This window comes from Hydra vulgaris, chromosome 15, assembly GCF_038396675.1.
Source record: "Hydra vulgaris chromosome 15, alternate assembly HydraT2T_AEP".
Lineage (NCBI taxonomy): Eukaryota > Metazoa > Cnidaria > Hydrozoa > Anthoathecata > Hydridae > Hydra > Hydra vulgaris.
This window is the reverse complement of record NC_088934.1, coordinates 33,411,884-33,437,313: the sequence shown is the minus strand read 5'-3', so window position 1 is coordinate 33,437,313 and position 25,430 is coordinate 33,411,884. Positions and strand designations below refer to the sequence as shown.

Sequence of the window (25,430 nt, the reverse complement as noted above, 5' to 3'; positions counted from 1 at the left end):
AATTCTTAAAGACAATTAAATAAGTAAATATAATAAATTAATTTTATAGTTAAAAAACAATATAATTTTAAAGGTCTGAAATAAAGTTTCTCAAAGTTTCCAATTATTAAAACATCTTATTGACAAACAGTTTTCTACAGTAATTAATTCATTAAAGTTTGGATAACTTTATAAAATATCTCAAGAAAGCACAATCAATGTTGTTAGTTTTAAACATATATATTGTTTACACATTGTTTATTTATATTATTGTATTTGTATATTGTTTACGTTTTATATTTAAAAATCTTCTTTTTTTTTTTTTTTTTTTTTTTTTATTGTTCAGTTTAAAATTTTGGCCATGTTGTGGAGCCTGCAACTACTCAAAGTATGTATATAGAAACTTATTTTAAAAAAGAGTAGCATTTTTTACTGTAATTGCTCTTTTGGTCTTAGGAAGTTAAATGCAGTAAAATATTAATTTTTACATCAGTTTAACGAATGTTTAAATATAAATTATAAATATTAAAGTACAAAGTAATATTTTGCAATGAATTAAAAAAACCAGGAGCTTTTTTTTACCAAACTTTCTTAGTTTGATATTTATATGTCATCAGTGTAATAAAATGATAAAAGTAACTCAAATTATCTTTATTAAAAAATATATCAAGTTATTGAATTATTATAGTTAAACAAATATTAAGTTACTGATAATGATAATTATATTAATAATATAATACTTGGTATTTAACGGGCATTTAGTTACATTATACACAAATTATTTTGGATTATACTTTACTTTTAACTTTAAACTTGCTTATTTTAGGCCCTGTAACCAAGAGCAAAGTTCAGTTGTCCTCCTCTCCATTAGTACACAATGTATCAGAAATATTTTCTTTATCAAATGGTTTTCCATTCTCAAGTATACCTATTCATAATAATCCAGTATATATTCAACATCCGCCTTTGATTGTGGAACACATTTCAGATCGAATGATATCACCAATAAATAAGCAATTTGTTTACATTCCTGTTGATCAACCAATTGTTGCTTCTAACAGTTTAAATCAACCAATGATAGCTTCTAATAATTTAAATCAACAAATGATAGCTTCTAACAGTTTAAATCAACCAATGGTAGCTTCTAATAGTTTAAATGCTTCACCAACAGTTTTCCATAGTTCTGAAGCTCATCTTAACAAATTTCCGTTATTTAATTGTGATAAAACATATGTTAAACATTCTAATGGTACTTCTGAAAATATTTTACAAAATTATATTGCTGAAAATATTGAAAATAATAATATAGACGCTATTCAGTGCAAAAATATACTTATGACAGAAGATTTATGTAGTTCAAATCTTTTCAGATCGTCCAAGAATCATCGATGTCAAAATTCTGAACTAAATATAAATGGCATAGACAATCTTATACAAAATAGCAATTTTCTGAAAAAAATAGACTTTTGTAATGATGCTTCCAATTTTCGATATTCCCACGCTCCAATTCTTCTTCATTCTCAGCCTATAAATAATTTTTCATATTCCCCTGATATGCAATATCGTCTAAGTCCTGCTTCCTTTAGTTCATCAAATTCTTCTATTTTTCCAAAAGTTATGAGTTCATTTGGTAAAGCAAGAAATGGTTTTACACAACAGTCTAGTTTTGTAGACACGGCAACTAGTAAGTGTTTACTATATCTGTATATGATTTTGGTTATTAAAATAAAGTTTAGTGGAGAATTTTAAAGAAGTTTCAAAATAATAATAATTATTAAACATTGCAAAAAATTTCTTATAAAAAACATTTTTTTTTTAATGATTTAACTCTGTAGATGCACAACTAAATATACATTTTTTGACACATGTAGCATATTACAAGATATTTTCTTTGGATTTTGTTCGCTGGAAGAAAAGATAGTAGCTCATTTGAGCAGGGAAGTATTTGTTGAATAAAGAAAGAAAAAGTGTTTTAGTGATAAAGCTGCAATATTTTTTTAAAGACAGCCTGAACATGATAACATAATTTCAGATAAGAAGTTTGTAGAGGCAGTAAGTAGTATCAGGAGTTTTTAAGAATCAACTTTTAATGTTGATTTTTCTATGGAAAATGTGAAGTGTGAAACGTCATGTCAATATTGTGAAGATGTGAAATGGAAATTTCAATCACTACGGCGTCATTTATAGATTTAAGGATATCAAGATTATTGCAATAATGATTGAATGAAAGTTATTGCAATAATGAATGGAAATTAAGATGTGATGACTGAAGCAATGCAAAGATGATAGAATATAGTTGCATCATCAACAAATAAAGACAATAGTAAAGATTTTCCAGACACTATTGTGTTGACTTTTTCAGGAATATCTTTAATATTGATAAAAAACAGTATGAGGCTCAGGTTGTAACCTTATGGTGCTCTTAAATTAACTGTAAGTAATCAAGGAAAACTTTATTGCCACAATTAGAAATAGAATTTGAATTAGATATCACTATTCAAACAATCTAGGTTTGATAGTTTATATAGTATAGAATAAGAAAAAAATATAGATTATCAGAAATTTGTAGGGTTCGAGGTTTGTTTAGGATTGTTATATATAGATTGTTGGTTGATTAATTGAACAAAGACCCTGAACAAGCATTTATAAATTGAGAATTGTTATGTAATAAAGACAACTAATCCAAGCAATTTGACTTATTATTAGACAATATTTTGTCATGCTTCAAAGTTTAAAGTAATGTAGTGCATGTTTCTGTGTAAACTTTATGTGATTTATATAAAAGAGATAAGCAATCGCTTTTTAAGTTCAAATTGCCTGACTGTTTTCAAGTTTTCAAAGTTATATAAATTCAAAAACTTATATAAATACAAAAAATAAAAAATTTAATATGATAATATTTAATAGTTTAAAATTTTTTAAAATAAAATTTGAGGTTTGTAAAATCTAAACAATTTAGAATTAATTCTAATAGAATTAATTAAAAGTATCATACTCACTCATTTAAAGTTTACTTAAAATGAAAACGTATAAAATAACTTGTTGCTCCTGCTTGGAGTTATTTCAGTAAAATTTTTGAAATTTTCATAATCAGTAACATTTTTATTTGCAAAGAAGGAAAAAAATAAATTAACTTTGATTGAAGAAGTATAATAGCAAAAATTACAATTTAATTTTTTTGATAAAACAATCATATAAGCCTGTTCTTAGATAAAATTTGAAAAATTGCTAAAGTGTTATATTTATTTAAACATTTATCAAGAAGACATCAAGAGTAAGGAAATGTGATGAAATTCTTGTGTTGTTTTTCTTCCCTTTTTTGTTGTTGTTGTTTGCAAATTCATTGATTTGACTATGCATGAAATAATGGCACAATAACCGATAGCCTCTAAAGAATAAAAATGAAAATATTGAAAAAACTTTGTAAAGAAATAATATGAAACAAAAACGAACGAGAACCACAGAAGAGTGAAACAAAATAATATGAAACTGCAAAGCTTGTAAAGTTTTTTTGTAGCTGAAGTCTGTATACACATGCGCGCACAGACACACGTGCACACATTTTGATTAATCAGAAATTTAAAAATCAATGAACAAATAATTCTATTTCATATTTAAGGAAGATTACCTGACTTTTAGAATTGTCTCAGGATTATTAATAAGCGTGTATTGTTATTATTTTTTATTAATAAACACCCTTTGCTTGATGAGTATAAAATAATTTAAGAAAAAAGAAAAACACCATCTTTACACCCCCTCCCCCCCAATTTTATTCATAGAATCGCCTCTGACTACAAAACAAAAAGTTTTTTAGAGTAACCAATATAATGTACACATTAAAAGTTGTATATGTAGATATTAATTATATATGGGCAATTCCATGGCGGAAAATGAAAAAGTAGTAAAATTTTATTCTCTTTTTCGTCAACTTATAGCAAATGAATATTGATGTAGTCTCGTGAAAATTTATTTGAAGTATACCATTAGTACTAAAATTAATTAATTTAAGTTATTTTTATGCCTCTGAAAGTTATGGTTTTTCTCATTGTTGCATGATAAAAAAGGTAACATTGTAAAATATTATCTTAACCATGAATTTATTTGCATAATTGGAATTAAATTAGCATGAAAATGGAGCTAACATGTTCAAATTGTTGTTGGTTAGATTTTATACTTTATAAAATAAATATATTTTAAGAAAATAACAAGAACTTTTGCAATTTTCATTTAACGTAAGTTAACAAAAACATGATAAAGTTTAGTTTCTTTCTAAAATTGAGTTTAAAAACTTAAGTTTTTTAATAATATATGCTAAAGAATATTAAATGTTATGTTTTTACATTTAAAGCTTGAATATCGATGGTTAGTCAAAGCACATTTTTATTTTAAATTTTTGTAATGTAAGTTAAAACTACTTGCATTTACTAAAGTTCTGGCGCTTTTTTGTTAAGTTTATAAAATGAATTATGTCATTAAGTAATTCTTATTTTGAAAAAAAAAAATTATTGCTATTCTCATAATATTAAAAAAGTCAGTTTAAAATCTTTTTTAATTTTGTAAATTTTGTTTGTTTGTTTTGTAATGCAATTTTGTAAATTTTGTAAATGCAATTTTGGATCATCCATAAAGCACATCGCCCTATATTTGTCAATTCTTAGCCCCTTGCCTCCTGTCACAATCAATCACACATACCTGAACCTCTCTCCCTCCTAAATTGTGATAGCAGTTTTTTCGTTAAAAGTATTTTAAAAGATTTAAATGTAAATATTTTGCAGCATTTTAAAAATTCAACCTAATGAAAAGCATTATGCATAAATGTAAGGAGTGTAAGTAAAAACTTCAACAAGCCAAAGATTTTCTTATTTAAATGACTCAAGTAAGTATTAATAAAGTTGTAATACTAAAATAATTTTTTTAAGTTACTCTTGGTCTTGCGTAAAAACTAATTTTGATTTAATAACTTACATAAATATGAAAAATCACTCAGGAAAGTGCCATGAGTTTTTTAAAATTTTCTTTGTCTAAATTTATTTGTTATGTAACTCTAACTCTTAATAATAGGTATAAAAATCCATAATAAATATCGCTCAGTAATGTAAGTGATGTCGCCTAAGTTAAATATATAATATCAAAAAAACAAGTTTATTTTCCTTAGTTAGTCACCTCTGATAAAATTTTATATATTTTTAAATTGAAATAGAATTCTTAACATCTTGTGAATGTTTCTAATACAAACCGCTTTACTGATTCACAGAAATCTGACCTAAAAGTTAAAGTAATTTTTTTACTTTGATTTCCATGTAATGTAAGTTAACTGGTATTTTCAGTATTAAGTTCGCCCTTTTTTAGCCAGACTCAACACTTTTTAGCTTATTTTTTTCTTTAGACTAACAGCTTTCATACAAAATAGATAAAAGTTTAATTTACAGTTTAAATAGGCAAAACATTAATAAAGTTGTGCATGTAACACAAGTTGAAATAGAATTGCCCATATATATAATATATACATTGCATATATATATTTTTTATATATATATAATATGTATATATATATATATATATATATATATATATATATATATATATATATATATATATATATATATAATATATATTTTATATATATATATATTTATATTATATAAATATTAACATATATACTAGGGTAGAGCTTATTTTTTAAGTTTCAAGTTTTGATTGTCCTACCCATTCTATTCCTTTATATATACAAATAATTACTACCAAATATGGGCTCATTTGGACAAAATTTAGAGGTAGCTCAATTCTCCCTAGGTACCTTTGGGAGTGAGGCATACTGTAGAAGGTGTTTACTTTTATTTGGTATGTGTAACCCTTTTCTCTTTACGACCTTGTGTGGTCCTTTATACACTTTGTTGCTTGTTTCCTCTTGTTGGCCCTTCTGGCCTGTTTATTCCTTCCCTTTTATTGGTTGGTTAAATCAACTTAAATGGTATTTTATTAAATGATAATGCACAGGGTAATCTGAATGAAATTCTTTTTTAAAACAAATTAATACATTCTGCAATATAAACTAACTTTGAATAATGTGAATTTCTTTTTATTTTAGAATATAGAAAAATGTCAGTAGCAACTAGATCTAAAACACAGGTGTATCTACTTGGAGATTCTGTGGCTGAACTCACAGGAATTAAGCTTCCATCTTTGCGTATGGCTCTTGGTTTGTTTTTGTATCACCGCATAGACCTGCAAGAAACTGTTTGACAATCATCGTCTGTTACAGTTAATGAGATTGCTAAGTTTTGGCAGAAAGCTCGAATTCCAATGAGAGAACATCAAAATTGCCATACAAAACTGGAACAATCGTTTGAAGAATGGGCTTTGCTAAACAAAGGAAGAAAATCTGCAACTCAGCAAGCAAGAGAGGGTTCTTTTATCTCCAGATTGGATGATTTATTTGATTTGGCTCATGCTAATGCTGTGAACATAATTAACATTCAAGAAGACAATGACTTCTTGTTTGCACAGCAAGAGAAAGGAAGGCGAGGATTGATGGCCGGATTAGATCTAATTTTGACAATGAAAGAAAAAAGGGCAACCAAAAGAAGGGAATGAATGGAAGATCAGGATATGCAGCACATACAGACTGCAACTGAAAGTTGCTCATCATTAGAAGAAGATAGTTAAAATGTGGAAACTGAAGACGAGAGTGCCGCTGGAGCAGTTGGAGGCACCACATTTTGTACTCCAGCAAAAAGAAAGAGGGGCACAAAATCTGTTGTTACACCAGGTCTGGCAGTTGTTCTAGACAGAACCAAATTATCTCACCGCAAAGCTGCATTTGTTATTGCTGAAACAGCTAGAAGTTTGGGTCAAAATATTGATAATCTTGCCATAAATCGAGATTCAATACGTTGACAAAGGCAGGAGCATCGAGCCCAGAGATCAGCAAGTTTAAAAGCAGAGTTTCGTGTTCAAATTCCTTTTGTTGTACATTGGGACGGCAAACTCATTCCTCATTTGACTGGCAAAGAAAAGGTAGATCGTCTGCCAGTATTGGTTTCTGGCAAAGGTGTTTCTCAAATTTTAACTGTTGCCAAGTTGTTATCTGGAACTGGGGAGGCTCAAACTTCTGCCGTCTTGATGGGAATTGAAGATTGGAATATATCCAATAGCATCCGAGCAATGTGTTTTGATATGACATGTTCCAACAAGCAGAATTGCTGGTGCATGTGTTCTTCTGGAGCAAAAGCTTGGCAAGGAGCTTCTGTACTTTGCATGCCAACATCATATTATAGAACTCATCATTGGTGCCGTATTCCAAGTATGCATGGGGTAAACATCTGCTCCAGAAGTTCTTTTCTTTAAGAGATTTCAAGAGAAATGGGGATTAATGGACACCAACAGATATAAAACTGGAATGGTAAGTGATGTAGCTGATCCAGTGGAAGATATTCGAGAGAGCACAATCGAAATTTGTGACAAGAATCTTAAACAAAGTCAACCTAGAGATAACTACAGGGAGTTTTTGAAACACCGAGAAAGATAACTTGTCGTTATCTTTCTCGGTGCTGTACCTGAAAGAGGAATTCGGTTTATGAGTCCTGGAGCCATGCATAATGCACGTTGGATGTTGAAGGTGATTTACAGTTTGAAAATCTGGATGTTCAGACATCAATTAACACTGACAGCAACTGGGATTACATGATGTTTGTGTATTTACGGTTCATGTCTACCTGAAAATATGGATCACAGCCCCACTAGCTGCAAATGCTCCATACAGCGATTTGACGTTGATGAAATCTTTGCTGAAGTACTCAACCGTCTATCCAGAATTGCAAAAGCTACATCAATCAAGCTATCCAATCATTTATGGTATTTGTTGCCTGAACTTGTGGGTTTAGCATTTTTTGATGATCAGGTCAGTTCAACCACAAAAAGACTAATGGCGAGTACTATGCAGAACGAGGATTTGGAACAAGATCACACCAAAAGGCTTAATGTTCCAATGGATGTATTAAAAACAAGAATTTGGAAGATTTTGTAACTGCCAAATCTTTAAAATTCTTTTCAAGATGTAATTACCAGATGGATTTCTAAATGTTGATCCTGAATTATGGAATGAATGTGACGATTTCAAACAAGCAACAGAGATTGTAATATTGTTGAAAGTGGTAAACAATCATGCAGAACAAGGAGTTGCACTAATCCAGGAGTATAGTGGACTTATCACTTGTGATGAATCTCAGCTCCAGTTTCTGCTACAAATTTTACACAATACTCGTACGACGTGAAGTTGTATTAACTCAAAAATATAGTTTGTGAAATTAATAAACTTATTAAATTTGTTTATGTTTAATTAATGAATGTCAAAAATTATAACATTTAATAATTACTGTGATGTAACAAGAAATTAAAAGTAATCGTTAATTTATTCTTAATCTGTTAAATTTTTTCAAAACTTTCTAAACTTTAGAGCACTTGAGCTACCCCTAAATATAAATACTTTTTGCTGAAAATTTTATGGGAGTGTTTTCTACTTAAAAAGAACAACTTAAAAGAGTAGGACCATCAAAATTAAATTTTTTTTTTTTTTTTGCTAAAATAAGCTCCACCCTAATATATACACTCACCTCATAAGTGAGATGTTCAGATTTTGATCCCAACCATGTCCCTGGTAGTACTGCGCTCAACTTGTTTCTCCACGCAGTTGCCTTGTTTGTCAATGTTCATGTTTCGGAGTTATCAAGTTGAGAGGGTTGTAACCAAAACTAAAGTAGTCTCGTTGATTCTAGTGGCCTTGAGGAGGTGAATTGAAATAAAAAACTTAACATTTTTAAGCTATTTATAAGCTTATCAGGCTATTTGCATTACTGTATTATTTGTGGTGTGATAACGCTTTTACACGACATTGACATTTGTTTAATTTTCCAACATTTGCTTTCTAACATCTTTTTTAAAATATTGTTTAGTGTTAAAATTTTATTAAGGATTTCTGGTTGCAAAATGGAAAAGATAAAGGCGTCAGTTTAAAAAATAGACCAATTATTCAACATCTTTTGATTATTTTGTATGGTTTAAAAAGCAAAATATTGTACAAATTAGGAAAAGGCATACTATTAGACACAAAGCCAAAGCCAATGTCATATGTTTTATATAATAAGTTATATAAATATATCTGAGTATGATCACTAAATTCTGATGTTCTTAATTTTGTTTAAATTTGCATTCTAAAATATCTGTTTTAATTAACATGATTGTAGGCATTTTTTCATTTTTATTTATAACTAATAATAAGTGGTAACTTAGTCTATATCAAAACTATTACAATCGAAAAGCTAGAACAGTATAAAGAGTAAAACAATTTGAAGTTATTATATATTCAGGGGCTATTTTGTTTTTGACAGTGTCAACTGAATTTCGGTGCCGTCCAAAATAAAATTTGAGGACTTTTTTTTTATACGTTTTTTACAGCAAATATTGTTTTTTTCGCGAAAAAAATGCAGATTTTCCGCTAAATTTCACTGGAATGGGGGGGGGGGGGATACCACTGCCCAATTTTATTTTTTCTAGAATTGGCTCTGACATTATATGTTGCTGCATACATTTTTTGTGTATGTCAAAGCAAAATAATTCATATATACTTTGTCTTTTTTTATAACATAGGCATTTTACTTTTTTTAGTAAATTCTGAGTAACAATTTTTTAAATTTGATTAGAAATACGTTTAAACTTATTTTGCTAAATAGTTACATAAGGAAATTTTGGTGAACTGATCCAGATGATTGCTCAGATGACAACTTTTATAAATAAATTATCAATTTTTGTAATGTTTTAATATTTCTAGATTTTTTTAATTTTTTAGTTAAAGCAGCTGTTAATTCGACTCATCATATCAGAGATCTGTCAGAAGTTTCCACAGCAAATATATTTTACAAACCATATTCTTCAGAAAATTCTTTGAAAAAGAACTCTTCAGAAGAACCTCTAAATCTATCACCATGCAGTTCACCAATAGTTTGTCCTTACTCTTCTTCGAGTGATGTCTCTTCAGTTTGTATGAAAATAAACTTAAACAAAGATCAGATTTCTTGTGCAACTTGGCTGAAAAGCTTAAGACTACATAAATATTACTCGAAGCTCAAAGATTATTCTTTTAAGACAGTAGGGTTTCCTTTTTTTTAATGGTCTTGTTAATTATTTTTATTTTATTACAAATGAGTTTTTATTTGATAACATTTGTGGTTCAAAAGTTTTTATGTTAAAAAAAAGTTGTATGTTCTTTTTATATTAAAAAAATTTTTTGCAAATTTTTGCTAAAAATTTTTTTTTCAATAAAAGTTTCAATAAAAAAGAACAAAATAAAGTTTAAAAGTAAAAGTTAAGTAATAATATATACAGCCCTCAGAATTAGGAAAAATGAGGTCGGCAATAAATTGCTGACATCAAACTGTTAGAGGTCAGCATCAGGTTTACAAAAAATATTTCCACGAAGGGGTTACCATAAAACATAGAAACAAATAAGTAAAATTAAAAATTAATTTTCAAAACCTAATGCTTTTATATGTTATTAAAACACATGTTTTGCAAAAAAATTTTCTGATATTACTATTTTATTTCATTAACATTCCGCTGTATGCGTGTGTAAAAAAACAAAAAAATTCAGGAAGAGGCGGGTCTCGAACCACAGACCTTCTGTTTACGAATTCAACACCTTATTCAATTAGGCTAAACGCGCGTACAAGTTAGAAAACCAATAACATACTTATTTTAATAATTCTTCTTTTTTCCATATAGAAAATAAACTTAATTAAAATTAACTAAATTAATTGACTTATTGCAAAACTAATTATTGAATATTGTATTATCATCAAGCATGAGTATGTATGCAAAATTTGAAGCAAATATATCAGGAAATGACTCAAAAATTGATTGCAAGATTTGATGCTCACAGACAACCAGAGATGAGTTAATAAAAGAATTAGGAAAAATAAACACTTTAAGGTCAGCCAACTGCCTTAATTTACTCGGAACTAGGGTCGACAGTCGGCAAGGGCTATCTTTATCTAAAATATATATTTGTATTTAGATATTAATATAATACATGCAAATATGTATCAACCCTCAGTTAATACATATATGTATGTGTTATTCAGTAAATACAATATATTGCATATATTGTATTTACTGAGGCCCCCTTATGACTATTTCAGCATGACATCAATAATGTTTCATGCAAGTCTTTTTTAAAAATAAAAAAGACTCGCACATGCGTAATTAATTTTTTGTTTGTCATAGTTAAAATAAAACAAAGTTATGTTAAATTTTGAACCCTGTACATGCATAATTTCAATCCAGTAGGCTTTTTGAAAGTATATATTGCGATGTTGTGTATAGCTAATACTGCTTTTTGATGATTTTGTTAAAACAATCACAGCAAATGTTTATGCAGATTATCTAAAATTATGGTTTATTATAGAGCTGTGCCAAAGTATTATTATCGAGAGGCATTTTTTCTTAGTATTGGTAAATAACTTTACATCTTCTCAGTATTGGTAAATACTTAGTATTGGTAAATTCTTAATATTGGTAAATACTTTACATCTTCTGTAAAAATGAATGTGATCACATTTAATATGCAAAGCATACAAGTTTTAATGATTTGTAAACAAATAATTTCCTTTTGACATTATTAACTATTGGTATGATTTCCTCTGAACATTATTAATGATTGCTTCCTCAATATTTCCTTTCATGCATTATTTCTCCACAAAGGAAGTTTATATCAATATATAAACATTTTATTTACTAGTTTTACTGTTTAATTTTAAAATTGTTCAAAAAGTCTTTATGCAAACTTTTGATTGTTGTACAGGGATTAATTTTTTCTGAATATTTTTTTTAACTTATAGTTTTTCCGGATATCAAAAACATTATCCATAAGTTTAGGTGTATATTTTTGTGATATATTTGTTTTTTTAAGCTTTTTCACTCATCACTCATACAAAAATTATGAAAGGTTTAAAAAAAAATTTGAAACAATTCAGCTAAAAGCGAAATGAAAAGGAAAGTAAGAAAAAACCTATTCCGGTTTTTTCCAGATATTTTATCCAACAGTTTTCCGGTTTTTCAAATTTGAAATCAATTTGAAATGTAACTCAGAAAAAAAAAAAGTTAAATTGAATTAACCTCGAAAACACTGGAAGAAACTTTTTGTATAAAGAAAATTTGAAGTTCTCAATCTCAAGTAATTCTCAAAATAATTAGAGAAATGATTGTATTGGATAATTTGCTTTTTTAAATTGTTAAAGACATCCTTCAACTATTAAAAATACTATCAATTCACTCTACAATAATGAATAGAATAAAAGTATTTAGTATTTAGTATAGTATTTAGTAAAGTTATAATATAGTATATTAGAGAGCAGAATTCATATATTTCACTACTGATATATGGACAGGTACAATGAAGCTTTTATGAGCATTATAGGTTAAACAAAACTTTCAATCTAGAAGCTGTTGTAATTAAAATAAGTTCCTTTTCCATAAGACATACAGCGACAAGTATCACTGAGCTGATTGATAAGATGAATTTAAAAATCAAGTTCAAAAAATTATTCTATATTTAAAGATAATGCCATATGGCAGTAAGTCTTGCTTTCTACACACACTGCAGCTTGTGGTAAATAATTGTTGTTGTTTTTTTAAAAAATGGTCAAGGGTATTACATCTGAGAGCTTTGCAATAGTAGGGCATTTTAACCATTCTAACCAAGCATACAGTAAACTCGAAATTCTAAAAGAGGAAAACAATTCACCTGAACATAAACTTGTTCAAAATATTTTAAGTTCAAAAAAGTAAAAAATAGGTTCAAACAATACACTGATGACTACAGCATCATCTCAGCAACATTTCTCAATAAATAAATCAAAAACTTCAAAAAATAGTTTTATCAAGAGACCAAACAAGTATAAGTATTGCCTATAATAAATATAGTATAAATACTTATAAATAATAAAAGATCAAATAAGTTATATAAAATATGAAGAAATGATATAAATAATATAAAGGTAAGTTTTTTAATTATTTTTTTATTTTATTTTTTTCTGAAAAAATGTATGGCATTTTTGAATGAAAAATTTATATCGATATCAGGCCTTCCCATAAGGCCATGCGTATAATACTTTGTTTTGACAACTTGGCCACGGCTCTATGCAAGTTTTGATAATTACCTCTTTAAAAATGCGCTAAAAAAAACAAAGCAAACTTAGATTAAAATAAAAAAAAACCCATAAACTAAAAGAATTAAAAAAAAAAAGTACAAAGAAAATTTAACCCTTATCAGAAACATAAAGACAATTTAATATTATTACAGGGGATGAGTTGTGCTTTTATCTGAGACAAGTTGGCTTATGCTATTTGGGTCGGTGAAAATGAAAGTCCAAGAACTATTGTAAGATGCAACAGATTTAAGCTAAAAATCATGTTCTGCATCTTCTTCAAAACAGCAAGTGTTGCTGATTTGCATTATGTTAAAAAGGAGACACAATTACTATCTCAGTATTGTATAAGAAATTGTTTGAAACCTCTAGTATGCGAAATAAATAAACAAAGACCTAAAGCAGCCACTCAAAATTTTAAATTTCTCCATGATAACGCTTGACCCCAAGTAACTCAATCCATCACAAATTGTCTTAAATTTAAGGTAGCGAATTATTGTGATTCCCAAGCTGGAATCACAATAATTCGCTACCTGCCATACTCACCAAGTTTAGCACTTTGATGCAAGCATGGTTTGTTTATTAGGCAAATTTAATGATGCCATAAGAATAAATTTCTAATTAAAAACTTTATTGTCATCAAAGCGAACACTCCATAATATTTTTAGTATATTATATATATATATATATATATATATATATATATATATATATATATATATATATGTATATATATATATATATATGTATATATATATATGTATATATATATGTATATATATATATGTATATATATATGTATATATATATATATATATATGTATATATATATATGTATATATATATGTATGTATATATATATATATATATATATATATATATATATATATATATATATATATATATATATACATATGAGTGTGTGCTAAATTCATTTTTAATTTTTTTTGATAACTTTTTAGATGAAAGATTTGAGCGACAAAGAGCTTTGTCAACTTGGACTTACAAAAGGAGCAAGAGCTCGTTTTCGTGTTAACATTGACCTTTTAAGGTAAGGCTAGAAAAATTTGTTAAGTTTAAGGATAGTGTTTGAGTTCTTTTATATTATTTTATAAAGGCCATTAAGATAGAAGTGAATCAGTACATAGCAAAAAACTTTTAAAAATTTTTTCTTCTTTCTAAAACAAACAAAGTAGTGAGTAAAGTTTATGTTGTAAAAGTTTATGTTGTAGCTGTGGGACTTTTTTCAATGCAGTTTGGTGATAATTGATTTACAAATCATCACCAAACTACATTGAAAAAAGTCCAACGGCTACAACATCTCAAGTTTAGACTGATAACAAATTTTGTAAAATTACATTCTGATACATTTTCTAAAAAAATGGTATTGTTAGTTTATGAAACATCTTACCATCTAGTATAAAAAAAGCTGATTTGATAAATAGTTTTAAATTAAATTCAACAATTTACAATTGTTTAAAAACTATAGGTAACATTTTATGAGCTGTCATAATTTTATTTCATAGTAAACTGTCAGTAAACATTTTATGAGTGAAATTAAAATGATATTTATAATTACTTTTTGTTATTTTCTTTTCATGTTTATTTAGAAAAAAAAAAAAAAGATTTAAAAAAAAACTTTTAAACCAGACAGACTTTTTTTTTATTGTTATGACATTTTATAAATCTTAGCCTGACCATATTTAAAATTAAAATCAATAAGTAATTATTTGTAATTAATTAAAATCAATAGTAATTATTTGAATTATATATATAATTTTTATATAATTTAAAATTGATCTATATAAATCATTAGCAATTAAAACATGTTTATAAAAATGCAATGTACCAATTAATAAGTAAGTTTGTTTTAACTCATTTTATCTTATTAACCATGGCAAAGTTCATTGTTAAGCAGTTACTCTTCAAAACTCTGTTATTGTATTTTTATTTTATACTTATAAAAATAAGTATAAAATAAAAAAGAGTTTTGAAGAGTAACTGCTTAAAAATGAACTTTGCCTTTTTTTTATTTTATACTTATAAAAAGTTTTCACAGTAACTAAAAGATTTATTGTAATATTTTATAAAAAAACTGACGAAAACTTATTTTAATGATTAAGATCAAAATTATGATTTTCTGATTACTGTTGAAAAGTATTTATTTTGAAATTCACTAATGTTGATCTATTAACACAAATGTAGATCATCTATTAGGCTGACGCAGATGTATTTTTAATACATTGTTTCCAGTTTAGGATGTTGAATGCTGGGTCTTCTTGACTCAATGCATGGGTTTTGTTTGTGTTTTTATGACTAGGCAACTCATTCTATTATCTCCTAATGAGGATACAGCTCTAAAACTCAGTTTTATGGTTCTGAGGCCGGCTGGTAGTCAGGTTTCCTGATCTCTGTGGTAGCTCTCAGAGAGGCTGATTCCATCAACAGCTGAAAAATATCAAAGTATTAACAGTGCCATGTTGCGCATGGATGGTGTCCCTGTTTGTACTTTTGATGTGCATTGCCAAGGCCACATGTGGAGCCCTTTGTTATGGCTTAGGGTTTGTTAATAGTAATGAGGCAATTGTTTGGGCTATTAAACAGTGTACTGAGCACTGTCTATGCTTTGAGTCAAGTTATTTAACAAATTTAAAAATTACTAAAGTACCAAAAACTATAAAGCACAAAAAACCATCGTCATCTCCAAGTTCTCTAAACCTATCATTCACTAATATTTGTGGTCTTCGAAGTAACTTTTCTTCTGTTGAGTCTTATCTATTGCAAAGTTCACCAGATTTACTTGCTCTTTGTGAGACTAATTTGAGTTCAGCTATCTCAGCTTGTGATCTTAGTGTTATGGTTATCTTCCTTTAATTCGTAAAGATTCCAATAATCACATGCTTGACCTGGGCATTTACATTCGTAAGAATTCACCCATTTTTCGGGAAACTAGGTTTGAATCCACAGACTATTCTTTTATGTGCTTTCGTTTAGCACCGCTTCACACTATCACCTTACTCTTTGTTCTAATAGCTCTCCTTCATCTCAAGACTGCACTCTTTTCGATGTTATTTCTGATCAAATTGACCAAACCCTCTCTCTTTATCCATCAGCCAATATTGTTGTTGTTGGTGACTTTAATGCTCGTCACACTGAATGGCTTGGCTCTAGTGTCAGTGACTCTGCTGGAGTTAAGGCTCTCAACTTTGGCCTTTCTTAATCTCTAACTCAAATAGTCAACTTTCCAACTCGCTTTCCAGACAACCCGTATCATTTACCTTCTCTACCCGACTTATGTCTTGTTTCTGATCCTAGTCAGTGCTCAGTTTCTCCACATTCACCCTTAAGTTCTTCTGATCGCAGTTTGATCTAAAACTATTATGCGCTTCTTACATAACTTCTTGGATTCAGACAGGCATGGAATCTTTTATTCCCTCTTGACGATTCCAGGTCAAACCTCACTCTTCTCCATGGTTTACCTCAAATTGTGCGGCTGCAAATGCCAATCGAAACCGTTAATTCTATATCTATCAGCAAAACAATTCTCCAGAAAACAGACATCTGTTTATTACTGCTAGAAATCATTGTAAAAAGGTTTCGTCTAACGCCAAAGCCCGCTGTTCTCAGGTCATGAAATCTCCTATTTCATCACAAAAATTAGGCTCTCGTGACTTCTGGAGAATCTTTAATAGTATCGATAATAAGGGAAAATCTGTAATTCCACCTCTATTGTATGGTTCAGACTTTGTCACTGCGCCTAAAGACAAAGCTGAATTGTTTGCTAAGAACTTTTCATTAATATCATATCTTGATTCCACTAGTTGCGTTCTACCTGATATAGCCGTCAAACAGGTTGGTCCATTGCTTGACATTTATATCACTCCAGCTTCTGTATCTAAAGTGATTTCCTGCTTAGACTCTTCTACAGCCTGTAGTCTGGACAACATACCTGTTATAGTCTTGCAGAAGTGTTCTCCGGAGCTGTCATCTATACTTTCAAAACTATTCAACAAGTGCTTTTAGGAGTCTTATTTTCTAGCCTGCTGGAAAGCAGCATTTGTCATCCCTATTTTCAAAAATTCTGGAGAGCAATCTGATGTCTAACTACCGTCCCATTAGTCTTCTTCCTATCATAAGCAAGGTTTTTGAATCTTTAATTAACAAACACTTAATCTCTCATCTTGAATCTAATAACTTACTTTCTGATCATCAATTTCTGGATTTCGATCTTCTCGTTCTATAGTTGATTTGCTAGCAGTAATAACCGATAGGTTTTATCGTGCACAAGATACAGGTGGAAATGTTAAGGCCATTGCTCTTGACATTTCTAAAGCTTTTGATAAAGTTTGGCATACTGGTCTTCTCCATAAGTTTTTTTCTTACTGTGTATCTTGTGACACCTTTAAGATTATTGAATCCTCGATGGACAGCACTCTTCTTCTTATTCGTTATCACAATAATTTAGATCTTCCTATATTTATGAACGGTAATGTACTCGATGAGTCATCTACCATCTAAAAATCAATATTTTTAATTTTTTCTTTAAGAGTCAATCATTTTTTTAATTTTTGATATTATATTTTTAATTATTTCGATATTATTTGATAGTTATTTTCTGCTAATTTTGATCTTATTCTGCTTTTCAGATTTTCAATACTGCTCTTTTTTTTTGAGATTCCTATCAAAATTTCTTATGTTTAATAATTTAATCTAATGAAAATTTCTTAAATTAAATTGCAGTTCATCTTTTTTAATCAAAGGAACTAAGTTTTTTTTTAAATATTGTAAAATTGATGCCCCCAAACATGTTTTTGACATATTCTTAAACTAAATCACAAAGTTGCAATTTTGTTTTGCTTTTTTTTCTATAATTTGCTGCAGCTTGATGATTTTTTGTATATGTTTTATTATTTGTATTACATGCTTGCTCACTTTTTCAATGTTAAGATCATTTGTTATTTTTAATATTTAATAAATATTCACCAATTGAACTCGACCTTTTATTTTTTTTATATACATTACAAACTGCTCTACATTCTGTTTCATTCTGTCATTTGTGTATATTTTAAATCATATACTTTATCAGTAGTAGTAGTAGTGGTAGTAGTAGTAGTAGTAGTAGTAGTAGTAGTAGTAGTAGTAGTAGTAGTAGTAGTAGTAGTAGTAGTAGTAGTAGTAGTAGTAGTAGTAGTAGTAGTAGTAGTAGTATTAGGCTACTGATGATTTGACTTAAAAGGCCTCTAGTGTTGATGAATTTAAATTTTGAATTTTTATATTAGTGTAGTTTTTGAAATTGTGTTTTGAATATAAAATTTTGAGACAATAAAATTTATTGGAATTTTGTTTTTTGTTTACTGGTTTGACAAATTTCTCAATTTATATAAATACATACATACATATATATATATAAACAATTTTAAAATGTATTCCACAAAATAGAGTACTCAATGTTCTTAAAAGAACAGAGCAATTATATCTTTATTGCGTTGATGGTTTAATAGTAATGCGTAAAAAATCTGGTCCACAGCTCGATAAAATTAGAAAAAATATTATAAAATTAGAAAAATTATTGGCTTTCAAATCGAAATAAACATAAATTTTAAAATTGTGAACTTTCTTGATGTCACATTTAACCTCTCTGAAAATTCATATAAGCCTTTCAAAAAACCAAACGATGAGTTATTGTAAAATGTATTCAATTCCTCTTAACGAATATTTGAAGATACCCTTAAAAAAAGTGGTTTTGAAAATTTTGAATTAAAATTTGACCCTGAAAAAAAGAATACAAAAAAGCGAAATAGAACTAGAAATGTAATTTGGTTCAACCTCCCATATAGCGAAAATCTTTCCACTAACATAGGAAAAGTATTTTTCAAATTGGTCAATAAGCATTTCAATTGAAAATTTCATAAATTACATATAATTTTCAATCGAAATAGAATTAAAGTTAGCTACAGTTGCACAAAAAATATGGAAAGAATTATAAAAGGTCACAATAATGCTTTGTTAAACAAAACAAAAATCCTAAATGAAAAAACTACAGAAAATTGTAATTGTAAACAAAAAAACAATTGTCCAATGAGTGGAAGTTATTTATCAAAAAATGTGGTATATAAATGTGTTGTTTCCTCTAAGAATGTACCTGATAAACAATATATCGGTATAACAGAGGGTGAATGGAAAAAACGTTTTGCCAATCATAAGCAATCTTTTAAAACTAAAAAGTATTCAAAAGACACCATGCTGTCAAAATATATGATGATTTTAAACTGAATTGGTCCATCCTTAAAACAGCGCCTGCATATAACAATATTTCCAAAAACTGTATACTACGCCTACAAGAAAAATTTGAAATAATTACATATGCAAACCAAGAATTTTATTAAACAAAAAATCGGAATTAATTTCTAAATGCAGGCACGAAAATAAGTTTCTTCTAAAAAACTATAAAAATAAATGAGCTCAAATAATAGTTACATTAAATCCCCCTTTTAAAAAATGTTTTTCTAAAAAAGAATAAGTAATCATTTCCAAAGAATTTTTTTTATGTGTCAGCAAATTCCACACAATATTTCCAAAGAATTCTTTTTGTGTCAGCAAATTCCACACAATGTGTGAAAATCTACAGTAGTTAAGACATTTACTACCTGTAATTTAATTTTTGGTATAAATTGAAGTTTTATTAATTTGATCATTCATTTCTGATGAGTCTTTATTGATGAAACAATTAAAATGAGAAAAATTTTCGTTAAGTGATTTTCTTCTAATTTATATATATATATATATATATATATATATATATATATATATATATATATATATATATATATATATACATACATACATGCATGCATGCATATACATATAATGGATGGTTTATACTTTATAAAAATGGTGACGGGATGGCATCCTACCACATCTTGGCTCACTTTGAGCACTATATGTGTATATATATATATATATATATATATATATATATATATATATATATATATATATATATATATATATATATATATATTATATATATGTATAAAATATAATGTTACACAATGATCAACAGCTGCATTTAATAATAGACTCTATCTCAAATAACTAACTTCAAATAAAAGAAATGTAATTTTGAGAGACTTTTAAGCTTAGAAATCCTGTTCTTCATTTTGCATAAGAACATAAGTTCCCAAATGTCTTCAAAACAAACAAAAAATTTTCAATTGTGTTTTAGTTATAGTGATCTATTATTTGATGTTATTAAAGAAAATCTCAAGGGTGAAACCCTTAAATTTTAGTAGAAGTTTAGCAAGAATATTCAAAACATTTTCAAAAAATATATATATTTAACATTTTTCTTAGGCAGCAAGGATTTGAAGAGTTTGCTGATCCAACTCCCTTTGATGCCATGATTCTAAATGATTCCATAGCACCTAGTATCAATTCGTTACCTTTAACTCAGGAACTTCGCTCAACATCACCAGTCGATCCACTAGCAATGTTAATGCATTGTGATGTTTCACCTTCAATTTCAGATACAACTTTTTTTAATGGTAGTAAAGTTACAACAGATGAAGAGCTATTAAGGAAAACTTCCTTTGTTAATCATGACTTAAAGAAGGACAGTTCATTATCTCATAATGTATCAAATTTAACTTATTGTTTATATTCACCCTATTATATTTCCCTAATTTGTTTAAGTTTTAAGTTAAAATTTAATTCAATATTTAGTTTTCAAATCTTGGTGTTTCATCAAAACATGTTACTTGTTATAATTGTGGGTATTTTGGACATTATGGCGATGAATGTACAGAGCAAACTATGGAATCTCAGACATACAGTAGATATGGTACTATTTTTTAACTTAAATGAATATTATAATGGTTATGTTTTATTTTTCAAACTCATTTTCTTGTTATGAGAAAATGTTGGTAGAATTCAATAAATATAAATTGCACATAAATTCTATATATAAATAATTAAATAATATAAAAATAATTATTTATAATAATTAAATATAAATATTTTGTTGATCTATAGTGGTCAATGTAAATAGTTAAAATAAAAATTAATGTTAAAACATTAAAAAAGCATTTATTTTGTTTTAACTTTTTCAACTTCTTTGTTTGAGTTTTTTTTTTTTTTAGAATTCCATATTTTTTTTTGAAAAATAAATCTCTTTTTTAATTTTTTTTTGTTTATTATAAAAATAACATTACACTTTTAACCTAATTAAATAAGAGCTAACAGATAACAAAACAGAAACTGCTGACACATTGCAGTAAAGGTCAAAATTAAACTTGTTATAAAATTTTGAAATTTTAAAAGAAAGAAAAGAAATTATTAATACAAAAAATAGCTCTCATATTCAAATAAATTATTTGATCATTTTATCTAAAGTTCAAATTATTTTAAAGTTGCATCTTTTTACAGTGTTCTCAACTCAATAATTTTTTTTCTGGAAACTTAAAAGTAAAGAAAATTTTTCAAAATGCAATCAAAATGTTTATTTTTATGTAAAAAAAAAAAAATTTTGATTGTGTTAATTCAAGTGTTATTGTTTTAAATCTAATTTAAACTCTAAACATGGAGAAATAAAACCTGTATGTATGTATATTTGTGTGTGTGTGTGTGTGTGTGTGTGTGTGTGTGTGTGTGTGTGTGTGTGTGTGTGTGTGTGTGTGTGTGTGTGTGTGTGTAATAATAATTTAGTAATTATTTAATAACTAATTTAATCATTTGGTTTGACCCTTATGCATTAAAATCTTTGAAATTTTTTATTATTCAAATCATAAATCATTTTGAAAATTAAAAAATCGCACAAAATACTATTTATGATAACTTTGAGAGATTTAAAACTGATCATTCAATTTCTGATAAAAAGAGTTCTGGTTGTCTAACATCCTGGACTAGAATAAAGAAAGCCAGGCTTTATTTTTGGTCAAAATTTTCGTGTATGTCAATTGATAATTAGTTTTCAATTTAAAAAAACAAATATTCAATAAAGAAGGTATGAAAAAACTTTTAAACACATCATTGAATAATAAAACAAGAAAAAAAGAAGCAGAAAACTTTTAAATCAGCTCCAAAAATTGAAATCGCTTCTGGTCATGGATGATGAAAAATACTTTTATTTTGCAGTTGACAACTGTTGATGCCTGGAAATTCTGGATACAACACAGGCATCAAAGAAACATGGCCAGAAAATGTTCGTTTTTTGTTAAAAGGGAACAAGTTTCTAAAAAGTTATTAATGTGGATTGGCGTATTTAACAGAGGTATGCTTGTGCCATTGTTTTGTATCTCCAAGGTTGTTGCAATCAATATGTTGATGAATGTTTAGAAAAGTGACTTCTTCCATTCATTCAAAAGTATCATGGTGACTTAAACTATATATTTTGGCCAGGTCATTTGTGTTAAGGATTAAGCAACCCAACCCACCAAATGTGCCTTAAGCACAACTAATTAAGAACTTTTGGGGGCATTTGGCTCAAAAAGTTTACAAAGAAGGTTGGCAAGCTTCAATAGAGAAAGTCTTGATTAATCTCATCAAATTAAAGCTAAATAAAAATGATTTTAATTTTTTTACAGTTGCTGTCAAAGCAAAATTAAGATCTATTGCAACCGAGTTTTTTCACATCAGAAATTGATTTTAATTCAAAAAAAAAAACTTTAGAAAAATATCCTTATAGTTTTACCTTTATTCGTTAAGAAAGTTTTTATTTTGTCCGAGAAATTATGAATCACTTGTTAAATTAAACAAGATAAAACATAATAAAGTTATGTTTTTCAAAAGTTTTATTAAAAGGTTTAAAAGTTGTAGTTAATATATGCATGTTAAACATTGTTAAAGTTTAACATTTTAAACATTGTTAAAGTTTCAAGATACTTAGATAAAGTTTTAAATCAAGATACATAGATACATAGAAGTTTTAAATCAAAATACTTCAATGAAGTGGAACACTGATTTTCAAGGTTTTAACTGTTTACAAGAAGTTGTTTTTCATTCGTACTTCCAAAAGTTTTTATATATATATATATATAATATAGTTTATATATATATATATATAATTTAGTTTATATATATATATATAATTTAGTTTATATATATATATATATATATATATATATATATATATATATATATATATATATATATATATATATATGTATATGTATATATATATATATATATATATATATATATATATATATATATATATATATATATATATATATATATATATATATATATATATATATATATATATATATATATATATATATATATATATATATATATATATATATATATATATATATATATATATATATATATATATATATATATATATATATAAGGACGATGTCTGTTTTTATAAGTTAGGCAAACTGCCCTTAATCTGGCTTTAGAAACTAAAGTTGCACGTTATACCTGAAATAGGGTAGGAGTGCAACTCTTGCTATTAAATCTGAACAAAATATTTTGCACATCTTTACTTTCTTGATTGATTATTTGAATAACGAGGGTATATAACCCCTTGAAATATTGTAATTTAATATAAAGAAATTTATAAGGATAAGTTTACATACTATACCAGATGTTTCAACTTAATTAAGTTATATAAAAACTTATCGAAGATGTTAACTTTTAAAAATCTTTACTTTCTGTAATTTTTTTTTTTTATGGTAAAAAATTTTATGACTATTATGTGATAATTAATTTTAAATAACGAAGCCGTTTTAGTCTACTAATTTTAGTTCACCTTAAAAGTTTGTCGACTAATTTTAGTTACGGTTTTTTTAGCTTAACCTTATTTCCCATCACTAATTTTTTATTGCTTAGTTATTAGCTGAGAGGAAACTCTTCTTATAAAGTTGCATGGTATCGTAAGTTAACTATAAACTATCATAGTGCAATTGTCCATATTTTTGTATTCAATGTTAAATTTACAACATCCTGTTAATATTTCAAATCAACTTTCAAATATCATTGTATGTATGTATGTATTAACAGCAGAATAGTCGTTAAATCTTCAGAATTTTTTGAATCGGAAAATATATTTGCCATTTTAGAGTTTTTAAATACTTTAATAAAAAGTAGAAACACTTAGCATTATTTAAACTTATTTTATTTGTGTTCATAGTAATCATAAACTTTGTTTTGTAATATAGCTATAGTTATTCTGTTAATAGTTATTCTGCAAATTTATATCTTTTAGATATAAAGTTGATTTTTATGATTAAACTCAGCATTACAAATATCACATCATATAACGTCACCGTGTTACTAATTTTAAAAAGCCTTTTAAAAATACTTTAAAAATAGTCTTTTAAATATTTTGTAGTTTACTTTTGTGATGCAGGATATTTTATAGAACTATAATATGTATATTAATATTGAATTTCATTTTTTCTATAGCATTTCATTTGGACTTTGCACGCAATGTTGACGTAATAAATTCTCATGACCCATACGATGAAAGCATAACTTCAAGGTGATTAATTGTTCTATCGTCGAATCCGCTGTGTTTATCGATAAGATGCTTTTCCAATCAAATTGATTGCTAAAGTAATTTCGTGAATTTTAAAAAACTTCTTAATTCAGCATACTTGCCAATAATTTTGAAATGCAAGAATGTACTAGATGTTGAATTTTATAAAAATATATATATATATATACATTTGTTAATAAAATATTTTTTGCCCACCAGTTTCATATTTGTATCATAAAACAAACAGCAAGTAAATATTTTCAAAATTAATCATTAAAATAAAATAAATACAATAATAATAACAATAGTGGTAACAATTTTATTATTGAAAAGGCATCGGCACTTTTTAGTTGTTAAGAAAGCTAACTTAAATGAAGCAAAAAGATGGAATGAACTTTTAGTATTTTTATGTCAATGTAAAATAAGGTTGGTATCCAAAAGATTGCAATAACCGGACATCCTGTAAACAAAAGACCCCAAATATGAATTTGTAAGGAGTTCAAACTTTATATAGTCATTTTTCCAACACTAGTACAAATGTAAAATGTAATGTGCAACACTATTTTATATATATATATATATATATATATATATATATATATATATATATATATATATATATATATATATATATATGTATATATATATATATATATATATATGTATATATATATATATATATATATATATATATATATATATATATATATATATATATATATATATATATATATATATACAGTATCGGACAAAACGAGTGCAACCAA

The 25,430-nt window shown here is 27.0% G+C and overlaps 1 protein-coding gene across 1 annotated transcript; it reads left to right on the top strand.

The window, feature by feature from the left end:
• Positions 1-235: 235 nt before the first annotated feature.
• Positions 236-24,852, top strand: LOC100200437 (uncharacterized). The gene is made up of 7 exons (XM_065820292.1): positions 236-367; positions 806-1,663; positions 9,824-10,122; positions 14,141-14,229; positions 20,532-20,811; positions 20,901-21,018; positions 24,591-24,852. The coding sequence occupies exons 2-7, from the start codon at positions 973-975 to the stop codon at positions 24,668-24,670; spliced, it is 1,557 nt and encodes a 518-aa protein (XP_065676364.1). The 5' UTR covers positions 236-367; positions 806-972; the 3' UTR covers positions 24,671-24,852.
• The last annotated feature ends 578 nt before the right edge of the window (positions 24,853-25,430 follow it).